Source organism: Antechinus flavipes, chromosome 4, assembly GCF_016432865.1.
Source record: "Antechinus flavipes isolate AdamAnt ecotype Samford, QLD, Australia chromosome 4, AdamAnt_v2, whole genome shotgun sequence".
Classification (NCBI taxonomy): Eukaryota; Metazoa; Chordata; class Mammalia; order Dasyuromorphia; family Dasyuridae; genus Antechinus; species Antechinus flavipes.
The window spans coordinates 12,543,448-12,562,634 of NC_067401.1; the positions used below are offsets into that span (position 1 = coordinate 12,543,448).

The 19,187-nt window shown below is 43.1% G+C and overlaps 1 protein-coding gene across 8 annotated transcripts in view; it reads right to left on the reverse strand.

Moving 5' to 3' along the window:
- DGKG (diacylglycerol kinase gamma) overlaps positions 1-19,187 on the reverse strand; it is a 257,067-nt gene that overhangs the window by 15,528 nt on the left and 222,352 nt on the right. For all 8 annotated transcript variants that reach the window (XM_052000062.1, XM_052000065.1, XM_052000064.1 and 5 more), the window contains one exon: positions 15,863-16,061. In XM_052000062.1, the coding sequence (XP_051856022.1) occupies positions 15,863-16,061 (199 nt within the window). The remainder of the gene's footprint in view (positions 1-15,862; positions 16,062-19,187) is intronic.

Below are 19,187 nucleotides of genomic sequence, written 5' to 3' on the forward strand. Positions count from 1 at the left end.
GTTTGCATGGCCACCATTCAGTCATGACCCTCCACTCCTGCAGGGAAGGCTTTCTTTCCAATTGCTTGGAAAGAAAAAAAGGCACTGAGGGGCCTGAAGTGAAGCCCTTCCCCAACGGTGACAGCCAGAGACTCAGTTGTACGCAACTATTCTTTGGTCTAGATTCATTTGGCATTGTTCTGATTTGAGGAAGTTATAAAATGTGGATCAACAAAATCTCTTTTCTGGCTAGCTCCTAACCCCAAAGCTGAGAATGTTTTCTGCAACTATCAGTCTCTATCTTTGCTTTCTCTATTTCTCTTTTCTCTTTCTTTGGGGACCAAGCCATCCATATGCCTTGTGTTTTCTGAGGACATACATAATGTTTCAATAAGCAGTTATGCTTATGTTTCTTTTGAAACAAAGAACAAATACATTCTTAATGAGAAATAATTGGTAAAGCTGACAAGACAGAGACAGAGAGAAAAACGACAGAGACAGAAAGAGAAGAGAGACAGAGAGGGAGGGAAAGAAGGAGGAAGGATGGGGAAAAGGTAGAGGGGGCTGGAAGAGCAGAATCCATCAGGATCCCTACTGAACAATGAATGCACTATTCGGGGATCATTCTTTTCCAGATCCTCTCATCCCCTGATGAGATGGTGGAGTCACTGCATCTTTCCCCCCAGAGATCATGGCTGACACTGCTGGATGAGGACCAGGAGCAGCAGCATCTTCTGCCTCCTCACACCCCCTTGCTCTAACTGAGGCAGCCCTGAACCTTTGAAGAACGAAGGCCCTGTCGGGGCGGCAGAAGCTCTTGTGTCCCCCTTTGGCACAGATGGGCTATATGGGAGTCTAGGTACCTCAGTGTGGTTGCTGACTTCTTGCCCCTCAGGGGTCTTCTTGAATCCTTTCTCCTTTAGAATGGAGGGAAAGAACTCCTTTCAGACACAGGAAGAGACACTTCAGTCCTTGTGTCTGGGGCTGTAAAGCTCACTTAAAAGCCCTGGCCATGTTTAGCCTGGAGAAAAAAAGGCTGGAGTGCAGGAGGGGGCAAGCATTTGGACGGCTGTCCTGTGAAGGAAGGCCTGGGTTTGTTCTGCTTGGTCTCAGACAACAGACTGGGGAAAGGGGCAAAGAAGCAGATTTAGGCTTGGGATCAGAAGGAGATCCTAACTACCAGAGCTGGCCTTAAGGGGGAGAGCTGCTGGGGGAACCAGCTGCCCTTTCTTGGGCTCTTTGGCCAGAGGCTGGACCATCACTGGTTACAGAGGTTGTGGAGAGCTCTTGGGTCAAGAATGGGCTGGATTTAACGTTTGCTGAGGTGTCTTCAGGCCTGGGGAGTCTGGGATAAAATACTTGAATCCTGTTCCAGCAAAGTAGAAAGCGAGCTCACTTGCCTTTAGAGCCTTCCCTCCCCCAGCCCCAGGATGGGGGTGGAGGTGGGAGAAGCTGGAGAGCTCTAAGCAGCATCTTCCCCCGTCTCTACCTTTTGTTCAGGAGGGAGCGTTCTGTTTGAGACTGTGCTTCATGAAACAGCTCTGTGTTTGGGGCTGCTGCAGAGAACGGCTCAAGGCGGGGAGAGATCCCAGCACGTGGATCTGGAGCGGGCACATGAGCCCCTCATGCACGGACACTCAGGTTTCTGCAAAGGGGCGCGATTCGGTCTTCGGTCTGAGGAAGCTGGCTCTCTTCTGAGGAAATGTGGACACGGGGGGAGGACCACGGGAAAAGTCATCAAGCCTATAGACCAACCATCTAGTCCAACTTCCTAATTTAACAGTTAGGGAAATTTACTGGCCCAGATGAGTCAGGTGCCTAAGGTCATAAGCAGCAGGTACAGAATTTGAACCCAGATCCTCCGATTCCAACTCCGGCAAGTGTGCTGCTGGGCCGAACCGCCTTAGAGCAAAGGAGCCAAGACAAAGACAGCTACCTCAGAAGGTGGAGATCAAGCGCCAGCAGGCGGGGCAAACCTTCCCCCAGCGCCGTTAATTGGAGAAGACTTCTCAGCGGGCGGTCTTGTTAAAAAAGGAGAGGCAAGTTTTCTTGGCTCAGAGGTACAGCACTAATTGGTGTCTTATTTGGGGTAAGCGACTTTGCTCTCTGAGTTCAGGGAGCTCTGGCCCCAAGAACACCACGTGCAATAAAAGATCAATTAGCGGCGAGCCCCTGACATAGGCAACCTTGGCGTTGGAGGCGGGGCCGATGGAACGTGTCTAACTGGAGTCTGAAGCAGCCCCGGGTCAGAGCCCGCAACGGGAGGGGATGAACGGAGGAGTTAGGGAGAAAAATCGATTAAGCGCTGATTCCGATGCTGTTTAAACTGGACCTAGATGGGCGGGTAGAAAGTGGACCAGAGAATATGCCGGGTGGAGGGATGTTCAAGGACAGATGTGGGAAAGTAGGGACACTCCCAAACAAGAGGCAGGGAGGCGAGTTGCACGGCAGCGAGAGGCAGCGGGTGCACGGAGGCAATATGGGGTTGTAGTGGCGAGCATGAAGAAAATCGCTCAGGAAACATTCAGGTCAATACTGTCCGTGCAACCAGAATTGATGCCCAATGGCTCCGCCGTGCTGCCAGTACCAACGGTCCCTATGCTGCCCACAGCAAAAGGTTTCTCTCCTGCTCCTCGCTCCACAAAGAGATCCTTCTCCTCCATTAGAATGCAAACTCCCCGAGAGCAGGGAGTAGTTCGCTTTTGACCCAGTGCTCCAGCACAGTCATTGGCACAAAGTAGGGATTCACTAAATGCTTTTTCATTCATCCATTCCGTTACAGAATTGCCGAAGTGGCTTCTAAGAATTGGCATTTCTTCTCCATCCTATCTGATGGATCACTCTCTTATAACCCACCGGGGGCATGGAAGATGTATTATTGAAGGAAGAACCAGAGCTTTGGGTTATTTAGATGAGAAACTCAGAATAAGCTTTGTATTAATCAATCTCCTCTTACCCACAATTCAATGACCCCTACTAACTATTTCCAATGTGGTGCAGAAGAAAGAGTTCTAGATTAAGAATTCAGCATATTTTGAATTCTGATCCTCCCTCAGACATGATGCTGGGCAAGACGCTTCACCATTCTCAGCCTCAGTTTCCTCACCTGTAAAATGGTGAGAAAATCACCACTTATCCCATAGGGTGTTTGTGAGAATCTAGTGAAATAATACACATAAAGAGCCTTGTAAACCTTAAATGCTATAAAAATGCTGTCCATTATATATATATATATACTTATAAATTTATATATTTATTTATAAATTTGAATATATATAATTTAGATATAATACAATAATTTATATATAAATAAATATATAATATAAATAATAAAAATTTATATATAAATAAATATATAATATAAATAACAACAATTTATATATAAATAAATATATAATATAAATAACAATAATTTATATATAAATAAATATATAATATAAATAATAATAATTTATATATATATAAATAAATATTTATTTATTTATGTAGCATTATTATTTGCCTCCCATTTCCCAGGACACCACCTCATCCTTATACTATTGCAATAATCCTTAAAAATGAATTTGAAAACTATCCTTTTTTTGACACTAGATTCATTTCCCAATATATCCTTCCTGCCTTCCCCTCCCAGAGAGCATCCTTCATAACAAGGAATAGAGAGGACAGAAATACAGCAAAACTTGCCAGCAGATGTAGTGTTACCTACCCATAGTACCCCACTCTACGAAGAAGTGAGGGTAGATGTCTTCTCAAGTTGTCGTCCCTTATATTCTCTTCCTTCTTATCTACTACTTCCAGATTCATCTTCCTAAAGCCCAGTTCTGAGTGTGTCTCCTTCAAAAACCTTTGCTGGTGCCCCATCGCCTATGTGATAAAATCTGACTTCTTTAACTTGGCAATAAGACCTTCTACACTGTGACCTGAACCTCCCTCTGCAGCCTTCTCCCCCACTTGTCTCCTAAATAAGTTTGCCACTGTAGCTGGCTCACTGCTCTCCAGAACATGCTTCCATCTTATCCCATCACTTGGCGTTTTCCAGCATGAGCAGTGGGGAGAGGGGAGAACACTGGCCTTGGGCTCAGGAGATCTGAGTTCAAATCCTACCCCAAATATTAGCTGTGGAGGTGATTTCTGAGGTTTCTCTTATAACTGAGATCCTTTAGAGTCTTCTCAGAGCCTCAGTACTTTGGTAATAGCTTCTGACTGACCTCATCTTTGTGACAAAGATGCTATAGGAACATGAGTTATTATTCGCTCGTACTTTTCCTCCTGCCCAGAATGTATTGAATATGTAACATATATGTATATATGTAATATATACTCTATAGAAGATATTGAATATGTAATAAAAATATTACATATATACATATATATATATTTTAATTTGGTGGTAATGGGGGACTTATCTATCAACATTCTACCATTTTTAAAGACTAAACTCAAGTCCATGCTCTCTCCTGAAGTCTTTCCCGACCATCCTAGCCAGAAGTGAGTTCTTATTTCTCTGTTACCTTATATCAGGCATGTGTTGCTTAGAATTGTAGAGTTGTTTTTTTTTTTTTTTAAGACTGTATATTTCTAATCTTTCCAAGTAGATTGTAAGCACCGACAGGGCAGGGCATGGAGTCCGCCGACATGAATGATGAAAAAGCAGTTACTGAAGGCTGACTTTAGGGCAAACACTCTGCTAAGCTCTGGAGTAACAAAGAGAAAGCACTAGATGATCTGGGTTCTCGAGCCTAATTGGAGGAGACTGCCACGTTTAGCTTCAGGGCCCAGAGGTCCTGAGGTTACTGAGTAATGTAAGTGACATTTGGGCGGTGGGCTGGGGCGTGACTTTAGGGTTATCGATCAAGGCATGTGGTATGGCTGTTAGTGGTTGGAGGATATTAGTGGGGCCTGGTGGGCCTCCACCTCCTCAGAAGGAATGGTGGTGTTGACTGCCATTGAGTTCAGAGCCCAAACAAGAAAGGAGGGCACCCCAGTGGTGAGATGAGAGCAAATCCCCTCTCTGCTACTTATTACCTGGTCTAAGAATTAGACTCCGATCCCTTCTAACTCAACATTTATATGATCCTATGATCTAGGATGATATGTCCTAGATATGACCTAATTCGAATCCTGGTTCTGCTCCGGCCAATCGGTTTTGCTTCTCTCGCCTTCAGTTTTCTCATCTATAAAATGAGTGGACTGGACTTTGCGGCTTCTCGTGCCCTTTCCAACCCTAGATCTATGATTTCCATAGCACCTTGTATGTGGGGGGAACCTAGTTTTTTTTTTTTTTCTTTTGTTCCTGAACAGATCCAGAAAGCACTTAAATAAAGGCTTAGAGTAGTTCTAGCTTGGATTTTTGCCACAAACTAGAGAGCTTGGGAGCCTAGAGATGAGGGGTGGCTTGGACTGGCCTTAGTGGAGCCAAGGCAGGAAAATATTAAGGCAGCCACTCTTGACAAAGGCTCATGACTCTCTAGGCTGGCCTTGTGGGAGCTGTTGCCAGGGGAAAATCATTGTGGTTCTATTTTGGGCTGAAAACCTCATTGGGAGAAGGAATGGACTGCAGAGCAGCTCTGTCCTGGATGAGTGTGAGAAAGACTCCCCCATTCAAGGCCAGAGGTCTTCTTAGATCTCCTCCTTTCCTTCCTCCCCTGGCTTCTCTACTGAGAATGGACCCATTTGAAATGAGATCTCTTCATAGATCTCAGCCTCTATCTCCTTTAAGATATCCATTTCCCAGTTTAATCTTGGAATGGATATTCCCATTAATCTTTTCTGTTTTATTACATTCTGAAGGGTTTAACCCAGTGCCTGGCACATACTTGCCTGTTTCCTTCTCACCCATCCTACTTCTATGGGATCATGGGACCACAGATGTAGAGCCAGAAATAATCCTAAAGGTCAGATAGTCCGTCCTCATCTTTTTACAGAGCAGGAAACTGAGACCCAGAAGGTCTACATCATAATATTCAGATAGGAAATGGCTGCGTTGGAATTCAAACCACAGGGTCTCAGGACCATAGATTTAGAGCTGGAAAGGACCCTAGGGGCCAGATAATTAAATCCCTTCATTTTACTGATAAGAAAGCTGAGGAGCAGAGAGATCAAGTGATCATAGTTGCACAACTAGGAGATGTCAAAGATGGGATTCAAACCCAGAATTAGAGAACCAAGTATCCCAAATGTAGATATCTCTCCTTCATTTCACAGTGTGCCCTGTTCTCTACTGAAAGAATTTTATAAGATGGTTATCTACTTATCCTTCAGCTGGGCTCACTCTCCTCTGGGGAAGAGAGTGGGTTGGATCTAAACCTATGACTCTGTGATTAAAGCAAATCACTTCCCGATTCAATTCAATTCAATCCATAATATCAGCATCAGAGATTTCAAGATGGAAAGAAGCTTAGAAGTTAGTCCTCTCATTTAACAGATGAGCAAATTGAGACTGATAAAAGTGGAAGAATTTGTCTAAAATCAAAGCATTAATATACGATAGGCTTGAGATTCAAAAGTTGGTCTTTTACTCTAAAACCTATTTACCACACAATTAGTATTTAGTTATTTCAGGTATATTTGACTCTTAATTAACCCCATTTAGGATTTTCTTGGCAAAGATATTAGAGTGCTTTGCTATTTCCTTTTCTAGTTCATTTTACAGATGAAGAAACTGAGGCAAATAGGGTTAAGGGTCCAGGGTCACACAGCTAGTAGGTGGTTAAGACCAGATTTGAACTCAGGAAAAAGAATCTTCCTAAATTTAGGCCCAGCACTCTCTTCCCAGCTGCCCTTACCACACAATTCAACCAGAATTTATTAAGGCTTTGTTATGTGTTAGGTTCGAGTTCTGGATACAAGGACAGAAAGGAAACAGTTTCTCCCTTCAAAGAGCTTACAGTCCTGGAGTAAGGAGTGGGGGGAATGTTTTGGTAGTTTATCATCTATAAAATGAGAGATAAAATGAGAGAATTAGACCGTGGTCTTCCCGGATCCCCTCCAGTTATCATATTCTGTGACTACCAAGTTTACAAGACTGGAGTTCTTTGGAAACGCTTGCCCTAGCTGCTTAAGCCAGGTTCTTAGCCATAGCAGGCTGCTTTATGCTCTAGCTCAGCGATAATGAAATGAGACCAGGCAAGCACAATGGAATCATAGTCTTATAATTATTTTCCCTCTCTTGGTCCACTGGTCCCTGGACTGGGATTTGGAGACTTCTTGGAGACTAGCGTTAGTTTCTTCACGCTTGATTTTGGAGGTAAAGATCCTCATTAATTATATCCACACATGGATGATAGAAGAAAAATGGATTACACAGTATATGATCCAATATGGAACAGCCAATGGGGACTGGAAACAGAAGAGTGTTCTCCTCTCTTGAGTGAATTTCCAGCAGTCAATGGCATGAGCTTGATGTCTTTGCGCATCTCACCCAGAGGATGATCGTGATTGGTTTACTCCTTTGCCTGGAGTGCTGAACTAATGAGGTCAAAGTCACTTGGCCTGTGTGGGACTGATCAGTAGCTTTAATTCCTCTGACTGCTAATTGCATACGTAGTCTTGTAAGTGCCTGCCATTGGCCAGGAGTGAAGATGGAAGAGGGAGCATAGAAGGATCAAGCAAGTTAATTACGATTGGAAAACTGCCTCCCAGTGGAACCCAGCACCAGAGATTTGGGGCTGGAGCTGGAATGGACTTTGGAGGCTATTGTCTTTGATAGATGAAGAAGCTGAGAACCAGAAAGATCAAAGGATCACAGACTCAGAGTTGGAATGGGATCATCCAATTTACTTCTTTTCCAAATAGAGAAGCTGAGGCACAGAGAAGCTACGCAGGGGTCCTCAAACTTTTTAAATAGGGGGCCAGTTCACTGTCCCTCAGACTGTTTGGAGGGTTGGACTATAGTAAAAACAAAAACTTTGTTTTGTGGGCCTTTAAATAAAGAAACTTCATAGCCCTGGGGGAGGGGGATACATGTCCTCAGCTGCTGCATCTGGCCTGGGCCGTAGTTTGAGGATCCCTGACCTAAGGTCTTGCCCTATGCCATACAGGTCCACAATTAACACTCAAGACCTATTAGAATCAGTGATTGGTTGGATTTTATTTCAAAGATTTCACGTAACCCCATGGTAGACTGCAAACTCCTTGCAGCAGGGACTTCTTTGGTTTTGCCTTTTTTTTTTTTTTTTTTTTTTTAAATCCCAGCACAATGCTTGTTGAATTTGATTGACATTGAATAAACTCTAACATTAAAATATGTAAAAAGCAAAGACGTGTATTGTGTTGGAGCTGGCCAATCAGTGCCATTGATGAAGCCTGCAGAACCTCAAGGCTCCTAACCCAGATTATGAAGGTTTGTAGCACGAGAGGCAGATACCGAGGAACTAGGGTAAGAAGCTTGGGTTTGCAATCTCAAGCCTCAAATTGCTTTACCTCTCAGCCTCAGTTTCCTCATCTGTAAGATATAGATAAAAATACTTATTCTTTCTACCTTGCAAGGCCCTTGTGAGCATCAGTTAAGGAAATCCATTAATTAACAAACATTTATTACTTGTCTACAACATGTCAGACACTGTATTAGGTGATGGGGAAAAGAATACAGAGATAAGGCAAGTTTCACTCCCAAATAGTTTACAGAGTAATGGGGAAGACCATAATTATATATGTTAGTATATATAGAATATAAAATGTATATATCTATATGTAGATATAGATATAGATAATATATAGGTAATAAAATAGTTGGAGAGGGAGAGTACTAGTAGCAATTGAGGGAATCTGCAAGGAATCATGTAGCATCTTAAAGGAAGAGAGGTGTGAGGGGGAAATGAAGAGGGAGTGTGTTCTATGTATGGGGATGGCCAGATCATGTAGGGAAAGTGCTTCGTAAATTTGTAAAGTACTGTACTACTGTTACTTGTGAAAGTTGGAGCAAGACAGGATAAAGGGGCACTAGGGATCTTTGTCCTTGCCTTGCTCATGGAGCAAGAGCAGTCCTTGATTTTTTGGGTTGTTGATATGGCAGGTGGGGAGTCAGTTTCCAGCCAAAAGTGACTTGTGACCATAGGGCTCACACTTCAAAAAGGCAAAACCAAAGGACTCTTTGCTTCAAGGAGTTTACTGTCTACCATGGGGGTACATAAAGTCTTTGAAATAAAACCCAACTTGGGGAACTGAATGTCACAGGGCTACGTGTGTATCATGGCTTTAAAACCTGGATGAACGTCCTTATTAAGTGCTGAGCAGAGGGCTGCTGAATTAGGGCCGATCTTCTCTTTTATAAAAGCAGGAGACATTGTCTGGCTGGAAACCTGTTGGTGACTCTCTAGGTAATGTCATGATTGGTTAGGATGATGATTCTCCTTTACTATCGAGATCCTGCCAACGGTCCTGCTGTGGAGTGTGGGACTTAACTAGGCAGGCTCGGACCTAACTGCCTTTTCCCCTTTTGTATCTATTCTTTCCTGATCTTAGGCAAATGAATGCCCTGAGGGGGCCATGTCTGGGTTCCTCAGGCAACCTGTGAATTCGACAGCAGGCCCGGTGTCTCATCAGATGGGAGCTGGTTGGCAGAAGAAGTGGCTGCTTGGGGCAGATGCTGGAATGGTTGACTGTGGAAGTGGGTTAATATGAATTTCAGACAAGGTTTGCTTTGGGCCAGATTTAGCCCCAGGGAGCCTGGCGTCTTGCGAGCGAGGAGGCTGTGCTTTTTCTTCAGTCTGCCTGATGAGCCCTTGCCGATATCTCAGGATGATTTTAATTATAGCAAATTAGATAAAAATTCACAAGTCTAGAGATGTCCCAGAAGATGGGATGCAAAAGGGGTATTTGATATATGATATGACTCAGGGAGAGGACAAGTAATTTATTCCTACACACACAAGAGAGGCTGAACATAAAAAAACCTCATAATACATTAATAGAACAGGATTCAGTCCTTTAATTTATAACTACTGTTAACATTTTCTGGGAGGAGAGCTTTGTCGGAAGATAAAGCAATCTGTACAATCACTGATTAGGTATTTTAGATTTCATCTCACTTCTGCATTTGGTCCACCCCAGACCATACCTCCACTCAAGTAGGGGGATAGAAGGAGAAGGCATAGACTTGGGGTCAAGGAGATCTGAGTTCAAATCCTGTCTCAGGCATTGTTACTAGCTGTGTGACCTTAATTTCTCTCAGCCTCAGTTTCTTTGTGTATGAAATGGGGATAATAATAGCACCTCCCTCACAGGGCTGTGAGGAAACAGTGAGATAATATACAGACCGACAGCCCTGAAGTCAGGAGGATCTAAGTTCAAATCCAGCTTCAGACACTTAATGCTTCTTAGCTGTATGACCCTGGGCAAGTCACTTAACCCCTATTGCTTCAGAAAAAAAAAGATAATATATAGGCGGAATACTTTGTACACATTAAAGCTGTTTTCTTCTGAGACTATAGCCATTTTAACTTGCTAAAAGATACTTTTAAGTATAATCTTTTATATATGTATTCGTTTTTGATGTCAATTTCTGTTCCCCACACCATAATGGCTTTTCTTTTAGGAATAAAATCTAAGAACAATTTTTACCCAGATGCCGCCATCTTTAATCCTTTAAACTATATAAAGGAAAAGCTTTCAAAACATAGAGATGTAGCAGAAGAAATCACAACCGTGTGAAAGCAAGATGTGGTACGTATCACCACCATCCTCCTGTCTGCTACTAGAATTGTCCTAAGGATGCTTTCCATGAGCCCACAGAAAGCTAGCATCCCAATACTTGTATTCAGTTATAAATATAAAAACAAACAAATAAATCAATGATTTTATCTACTTGGGTAGTGATTTGCGGAACATTCAATATAAAAGTAATTTCTGGATGGCAACTTGCCCCAGGACCATCTCTATCTGAACTCCACTGAAAAAGGACGAGAAGAATGAGATAATCAGAATATGACAATAGCGGACATTCATGTTGCGCTTCCAGGGCCTTCCCCTGGCAATGTCTGTTTTGTCCCAAGCTCTTCTATTCTCCCTCTGTGCTATTTCAATTGGTGATTTTTTTGGTGCAAATGGAGTCAATGATTATCCCTATACTATTGGATCTTAGTATTCAGCCCTGATCTCTCTCAACCTCTAGTCTCATATCTAGTGGACCAAATGTCGAATAGACATCTTGGGAGACTCACTCTCCCTCCCCTCAAACTGTCTTCTTTTCCAAACTTCCCTGGTATTGTGGAGAGGACCGGCATCCTCTCAGTCACCCAGGCTCCAACCTTGGTATCCTTGACTCCTTGTTCTCTCTCATCTCCGGAGGGGCAGGTCCCCTTCCAAATCCAGTCTGTTGCCAAGGACAGTATCTCTGGTACATGCTTCCTTCTCTCCTCCGACTTTGTTCACACTCTGGTACGAGTCAATAAGCATTTATTAAGTGCTCATTGGATAGTAAGGTATGATGTTAAGCACCAAGGATGCAAACGTGAGCAAAAAGAAAGACTTTTCTCAAAGGATTTGAAGTTGAATGGGAAAGAAACAGCCAAAAAGGAGGCGAAACTGGGAGATGCAGAAAAAGTATCCTTATGGGACTATGGTGGTGAAAGGAGCTCACAAATGAATAGGATAGGATTGGGGTATACAGGGGGAAGGGAAAGGGAGGCTGGAACATAATGAATTCTGAACATATCACAATGTCTAACAGGCAGTTGGTGATTTAGGATTGGAGTTCAGAAGAGAGTGGTCATCTATCTATCTATCTATCTACCTATCATCTATCTATCTATCTATCTTCTATCTATCTATCATCTATCTATCTATCTATTTATCTTCTATCTACCTATCATCTATCTATCTATCTATCATCTATCTATCTATCTATCATCTATCTATCTATCTTCTATCTACCTATCATCTATCTATCTATCATCTATCTATCTTCTATCTATCTATCATCTATCATCTATCTATCTACCTATCATCTATCTATCTTCTATCTATCTATCTATCTATCTATCTATCTATCTTCTGTCTACCTATCATCTATCTATCTATCATCTATCTATCTATCTTCTATCTATCTATCATCTATCATCTATCTATCTACCTATCATCTATCTATCTATCTTCTATCTATCTATCTATCTATCTATCTATCTTCTGTCTACCTATCATCTATCTATCTTCTATCTATCTATCTATCATCTATCTATCTATCTATCTATCTTCTATCTACCTATCATCTATCTATCATCTATCTATCTATCTATCTATCTATCTATCTCTATCTATCTATCTATCTACCTATCATCTATCTATCTATCTTCTATCTATCTATCTATCATCTATCTATCTATCTATCTATCTATCTTCTATCTACCTATCATCTATCTATCTATCATCTATCATCTATCTATCTACCTATCATCTATCTATCTATCTATCTATCTTCTATCTATCTATCTATCTATCTATCTATCTATCTATCTATCTTCTGTCTACCTATCATCTATCTTCTATCTATCTATCATCTATCTATCTATCTATCTATCTATCTATCTATCTATCTATCTTCTATCTACCTATCATCTATCTATCATCTATCTATCTATCTATCTATCTATCTTCTGTCTACCTATCATCTATCTATCTATCTTCTATCTATCTATCTATCATCTATCTATCTATCTATCTATCTATCTATCTATCTATCTTCTATCTACCTATCATCTATCTATCTATCATCTATCATCTATCTATCTACCTATCATCTATCTATCTATCATCTATCTATCTATCTATCTATCTTCTGTCTACCTATCATCTATCTATCTATCTATCTATCTATCTATCTATCTATCTGGCTATCTATCCATTTATCTATCTGTCCTTTCTGTCCATTTGTCTGCTGTCTGTCTGTCTAGGTAACCAAGAAAGAAGGATGTGGTAAAACATATGAGAGTGTGGTCCAAAGCCAGGCATTAAGCACATGCAAAGTCAGTGAATGCGACTGAGGGAACCTGGAGTAGAGGCCCCCATTGCCTCATTCCTGGACTATTACAAGAGCCTCCTGGTTGATGTTCTTGCTTTAAGCCTCTCCCTATTCCAGGCGTCCTCTCAGCTGTCAAATCGATCTTTCTAAAATGCTGATCTGACCATGTCATCGCCCTCTTCCCACTCAGCCAGCTCCAGTGGTTTCCTGCCTTTGGGATCAGATCTAACATCTTCTGTTTGGTTTTTAAAGCACTTCATAAACGGTCCCTTCCTGCCCTTCCAGTCTTCTCACACCATTCCGCTACGGAGTAACGTTGACCTCCTTGCTCTTCTTCCTAACAAGACACTCAATCTTCTGAGTCTGTATTTTTCCTGGCTGTCCCCCATACTTGACATGCTCTCCCTCCTCACCTCCACCTCTTGGTTTCCTTCAAGTCTCAGCTAAAATCCTGCCTTCTGTGAAATCTTTCCCAGGTTGCCTTATTCGTAGGGCCATCCATCTGAGTCACTTTTCAGCTATGTCTGCCTCTTTGTGACCCCCATTTGGAGTTTTCTTGGCAAAGATATTGCTGTGTTTTTCCATTGCTTCTCCAGTTCATTTTACAGAGGAGAAAACTGAGGTAAACATGTTGAAGTGATTTTCCCAGGGTCTCACAGCCAGTAGAGTTCCTGAGGCTGAATTTGAACTCATGACTACGAGTCATCCTGATTTCCAGCTCAGTGCTCTATCCATTGAGCCACCTAGTTGCCTCAGTATGTGACTAGTGGTTGACAAAAAAAGGAAAGAGTCCCTGAACTTTAGGCACTCACATACAATTGAGAAAATTAATGGCTAATTAAGGTAAACGATAATCAACACATGAGATGTAGCCTAGAAACCATATGGCAAATCCATCAGACAAACACCTCACTGAACCAATGGGTTCCACAAACCCACGGAGGGTTTGTTCTTTTACATCATTCTCCAATTTGAGGTGGTTCTAGTGGTGGAGATTGTCTGACTGCCTCAAAGATACCGTCATCCAAGTGAAAAGGGATCTGAATCTGCTGCACTGAATGAGATCATTTTGTCCGGTGACAGGGAACTTGGGTGTCAGGAATATCTCATTCGCTGTGTGTGGTGGGGGTCACTTTTTGAGTGAAAGCAAATGGGCTATAATCCTTGCATCTGTGGTCTTAGGGTCCGCGGCATTAACCTCAAGGGGCTGTTGAGGAAATTCTGCTCGGTTTTTTGACCCAAGGAGAAGAGTCAGAATCTATTTTGGCTTCCTCAGATCAGAGTTTCAGAGCAGTGGGGAAAAGTTCATTAGACACAAGGTCCTGAATGGCCGTTCTGGGAACGAATGGGAAGTCGATTCATGGTTGGCCCTGGAAATGCATTCTGGGGATGGGGTCTGGGAGGGGAATAGAGACTTGAAGTTTCCAGTACATGACTGGGAAGGCAAATTAGCATAGGGTATCAGTTTAGGTCAGTCATCTGCTGATTTCAGAAGGGGAAGAGAGATGTTCAAAAACTCCAAGGAAAAAAGGAAGCTGATCCGACCTGAAACTGACCAGAAACTCCACTTCCTCAAGGGAGAGGGTGATTTTCACTGTCCAAAGAAGGGGCCACTCAACTGATGACTTTTTTTCCTTTTTTTTTTTTCCCATTTATTTCTTTTTATTTTTTTGACTTTTCTATATTTTTGCAAAGAGACATTGAGCAGCGGGAACACATTCAGACATGAGCAAACAAGATGGGAACAAAATGCCATTGGATGCCCGGTTGAAGGAACTACGACTGTCTAACTGAGGAAGAGGGGCCTTGGGAATTGGGGTGGGACCGATAGGCTCAGATCCTGTCTCTGAGGCTGTGTACTTTTGGATGAGCCGTTTAACCTCTCCGTGTCTCAGTTTGCTCGTCTCTAAAATGAGAGGATTGGATGAAATGGCCTTTTAAGGAATCTTGAACTTTTAATCTATAATCAGATGATCCTGTTACTTTCCAAAATGACCCAGTAGAATGTTTCCTTACATCGAGCTAAAACCTAACTGTTATTTCTACCCAATTATTCTTCATTCTGTCCTCTGGTCCCTGCAATAGCAAGTCTCAGCCTCTTTCCCAGGCTAGTCCTTTAAATACTTCATGAAGGGCTTAAATTCTTTTTTATTCCTTCATTTATCCATTCAAAGAAAACCACCCCGTTTCCCTTAAGTCTTCTCTTCTCAAAGCTAAGTGGATCTGTCACCTTTACATGTTCCTTATGGTGTAATGATCTCCAGTTCCCTTCAGAGTTTGGTGTTCTTTGATAATTTCGTCCAAGAGAATGACAATAATAAGACAATATATCCTTCTGCCAAAGCAGTCCTTTCTTTTTCTTTTTCTTTCTTTCTTTCTTTCTTTCTTTCTTTCTTTCTTTCTTTCTTTCTTTCTTTCTTTCTTTCTTTCTTTCTTTCTTTCTTTTCTTTCTTTCTTTCTTCCTTCCTTCCTTCCTTCCTTCCTCCTTCCTTCCTTCCTTCCTTCCTTCCTTCCTTCCTTCCTTCCTTCTCTCTCTCTCTCTCTCTCTCTCTCTCTCTCTCTTTTCTTTCTTCTTTCTTTCTTTCTTTTTCTTTTTTTTTTTTTTTTTGGTGGCAATTGGGGCTAAGTGACTTGCCCAGGAAGTGTTAAGTGTCTGAGACCAGATTTGAACTCAGGTCCTCCTGACTTTAGGGCTGGTTCTTTATGCACTCCACCACCTAGCTGCCCCCCCAAAACAGTTCTTAGGAGAAACTTTATATCTTTAGATGCTTAATTGAATAAAATAGAGAAAGAGGAGATCAGTGAATTGGGCTTATCTATTTCCATTAAGTCACAGATGCAGCCCCTCCTCCTCCCCCTTGGCCTTCCAACTCTAATATGATGATTGCCATCCTCTAATTGCCCATGGTTGTTAGAACGTTATCTTACCTTGGATGCAGAACTTCAGCTCTTTGGGGTCCGTGGTTGTTTCTATGGAAGGTTTCTCTGAGGTCTTCTTCCCTGCTGAGGGCGATCTCGGTCTCTTGGTCTCTCCCCAGAGGTTGGTGCCCCCGTACATGCTGGGAATGTTGACTATCGCGATGCCCTCCAGCAAGGTGCTTTTGAGGTCCAGGGTGATGCCGTCGCACTGTGGGGGAGAGTGACAGTCAGGGCCGGCTCTTTGGGACGCTCGGGTTCAAAGGTGTGCATGGGGTGTGAGCTCACATTATCTGGACTGCGCACGTGTGTGCATGGACACACACATACACACTCACACACACTTACAGACACACTCACACACACACTCACTACACACTCACAGACACACACACACACACACACACACACACACACACACACACACACACTCACAGGCTCTGGGTCAGTTTTCCAAGGTGGAGCGCCTATGGTAACAGAGGCAAGAGGAATCCCAGCCTAGGAGTCAAGTCAATTCTCTCCTCGATTCTTTCAGTTACTGTGAGGAAACCTGACGTCTTTAGCCAAGTATACAAAGGGGGATCACCCATTGTTAGGGTTGAGGGATCCAGGTGACGGGGACAGCTGTCGAGGGCATTAGTGCAGAGTGTTAGGCACGGAATCAGGAATACTCCTCTTCCTGAGTTCAAATCCCGCCTCAGACTGTGTGACCCTGGGCAAGTCACTTAACCCCAATTGCCTCAGGGAAAAAAAATTGGGGCATGAATATAAATTCATTTGTAAGCTTTAGGAAAAACAATGATGGACAGTTATGAGCAATCTTGCTTCCTCCAGCAGAGAGAAATAGCGGAAGGTAAAGGAAGATTGGCAGGGACTCCAAGTAAGCCACAATGCCAGGCACACAGTAGGCACTGAATAAATGTTTATTGAAGGACTATTCAAGAATGAAAATGGAAGGAGAGCAAAGAGAGGAAAACCGGAAAAGATCTGCCAGGATTTTTATAACAAACTTTTCCCCGTCGCATTAGTCACTGACCACCATCAGACTCAATTGTCACCATTCAGCTATAATTATGTTGCTGTTTTTTGTCTCTATCCTTCTCCAAGAGGCCCATGAGCTGGATTTACGTGAGGGAGTCTGGGCAAGGTCACCTGCCTCACTTTCCCCCCAGCGCCGTCTGGGTCCAATGGCCAGAGAGAGATCAGGACTGGAAATAGTCCCGGACGCTTGGGAGGCCTTTTCAAGCCAAGGAAAGGGTATCAAAATCACCGAATGAGAACAAATGTGAGGAAACCCGACATCTTTGGCCAAGACTACAAGGTGTTGAAGGATCCATTCACAAGGTATCCAAAGGATGGCAAGGAGAGAGGACACGACAAGGTCAAAGACGGCGGACACGGTCACTGATCTTGGGATCACAGAGTCTGAATTGGAGGTCAGACCCTTCATGGTGAGGGATAAGCAAGTGAAGTGACTTGCCCAGAGCCACCTGGTTGGTAAGGACTGAGGTGAGCTCAGAAAGCAGGTCTCCTGGCCTCTCAGTCCAGGGTCTGATTATTCACTGTGCTTTGGGACACTCCTTTAGCAAGAGATAAGAAAGATGAAGAATGAATGACAAAGGATTAATCCAGGGCTCTTTCTTGTGCAAAGAGAAGGAGGGGGACAGATGGGAGGATCCTCCTCTGGATCCCATTGCCATTTCCCAAAGCTTTGAGCTACCATTGCTGCCAAACCCTTCTCTACCGTGTCTCCTCTGTGAGTTGGAGTCCCTTTAATTTTCTGCAGAATCCCAGCTTGCCTCTAGCTTTGGAGAAGCCCTGCTCTCTGCTGGGTGAATGTAAGGGAGAGGAAAATGGAGGGGAGGAGCAGGGCCTGCCGGGGAAGAGCCGTTCCCTGGCGCTTCACTGGACTGTCCTTAGCCTGCTCCATTTCCATGACATCACCCAGTTCCCCCTGCCCATCTTGGGGCCTGGGCTTCGGGCGGCAGCCTGTGGAAGGCATGGGGGAGGGGAGGGAGGCTGGCTCCCTTCCCGAGCCCGGAAAAGCTCAGGAATTTGTGCTATGAGGAGGCCCAGCTCTGCTCTCCCCCTGCGCGCAGTCGGTGGGCACACGGGCAGCTGTCCTGGGCCCTCAGCATCCGTCTCCTTTCCAAGGACAGCTCCTCCTGTTCGGGCTCCACTCCCTGCCAAGGATGAAGGGTTTGTTTTGTTGTGGGCTTGGTTGGTAGAGAGGTAACCAGGATCCGGGATGACAGAGGTCAGAGCGTGTTCCTCTGAAAGTCAAATGCTAGGGAGCTTCAGGCAGGGTCTGGGACGGTCTCTCTTCATCTCCAGTGTCCCTGTCACCTTGAAAAGTCTGGAGTTCTCAAACAGCAATACCACATTAAAAATCCGAAGGATTTCGTGCAGCAAAATAACGGTTTGGACATGTATGCTTATATTGTATTTAACTTATATTTTAACATATTTAACATGTATTGGTCAACCTGCCATCTGGGGGAGGGGGTGGGGGGAAGGAGAAGAAAAGTTGGAAGAAACGGTTGGCAATAGTCAATGCTGTAAAATTACCCATGAATATAACTTGTAAATAAAAAGCTATAATAAAAAAAAAATGAAGGAAAAAAGTTCAGATGGGGACACAAATAAGGCAATTTTGTTTCTACCTGAATAAATTTAATATTTTTTACCCCCCCCCCCAAAAAAAGTACATTAACAGAACTTATAAAGCTTTTATACAATCCTTTTGTTTTTGATCTTTCTACATTGGAATATTTGTATTGCAAGAAATAACGAATCAATAGACAAGCAACTATTAAATATCTACAATGACCAGAACTCGGGATAAAAAGGTGAAAATGTTTATCAATGAAAAGTAACTTCATACTTTTAAAAAAATCTATTATATTAAGAAGAATCACAAATTAATTTCTATGAGGAGCTTATTCTTGTCACTTCTCCCCCAATCCCTTCCCCCAGCCACAATGGTGGCAGTGGTATGTGTGAAGGGAGAGGTGGGAGATGGTGGCGCAGGTGGAGGCGGGTGGAAGGTAGTGAATGGAACTCAGGACCCTTCCGTGGTCCAAACCCTGGCCTAAACACACGTTCTCTAATTCTCTCTGTTGATGACCTGAAAAAGATGGCTCTTTTGAACTCCTATGGGACAATTTTCTTGGCCGAAAGCCTTCAACTATTCCATTTTTAAAGGTCTCCAGAGAAAAAGATTCGACAACTTTCTATGATGACCTATTTCAATATTTAGCTTTTTTTTTTGGTCAGGAGATTTTTTTCTCCCCCTGTCTAATCTTTTGTCCCAAGACTACCCAGCAGTCTGACTTCT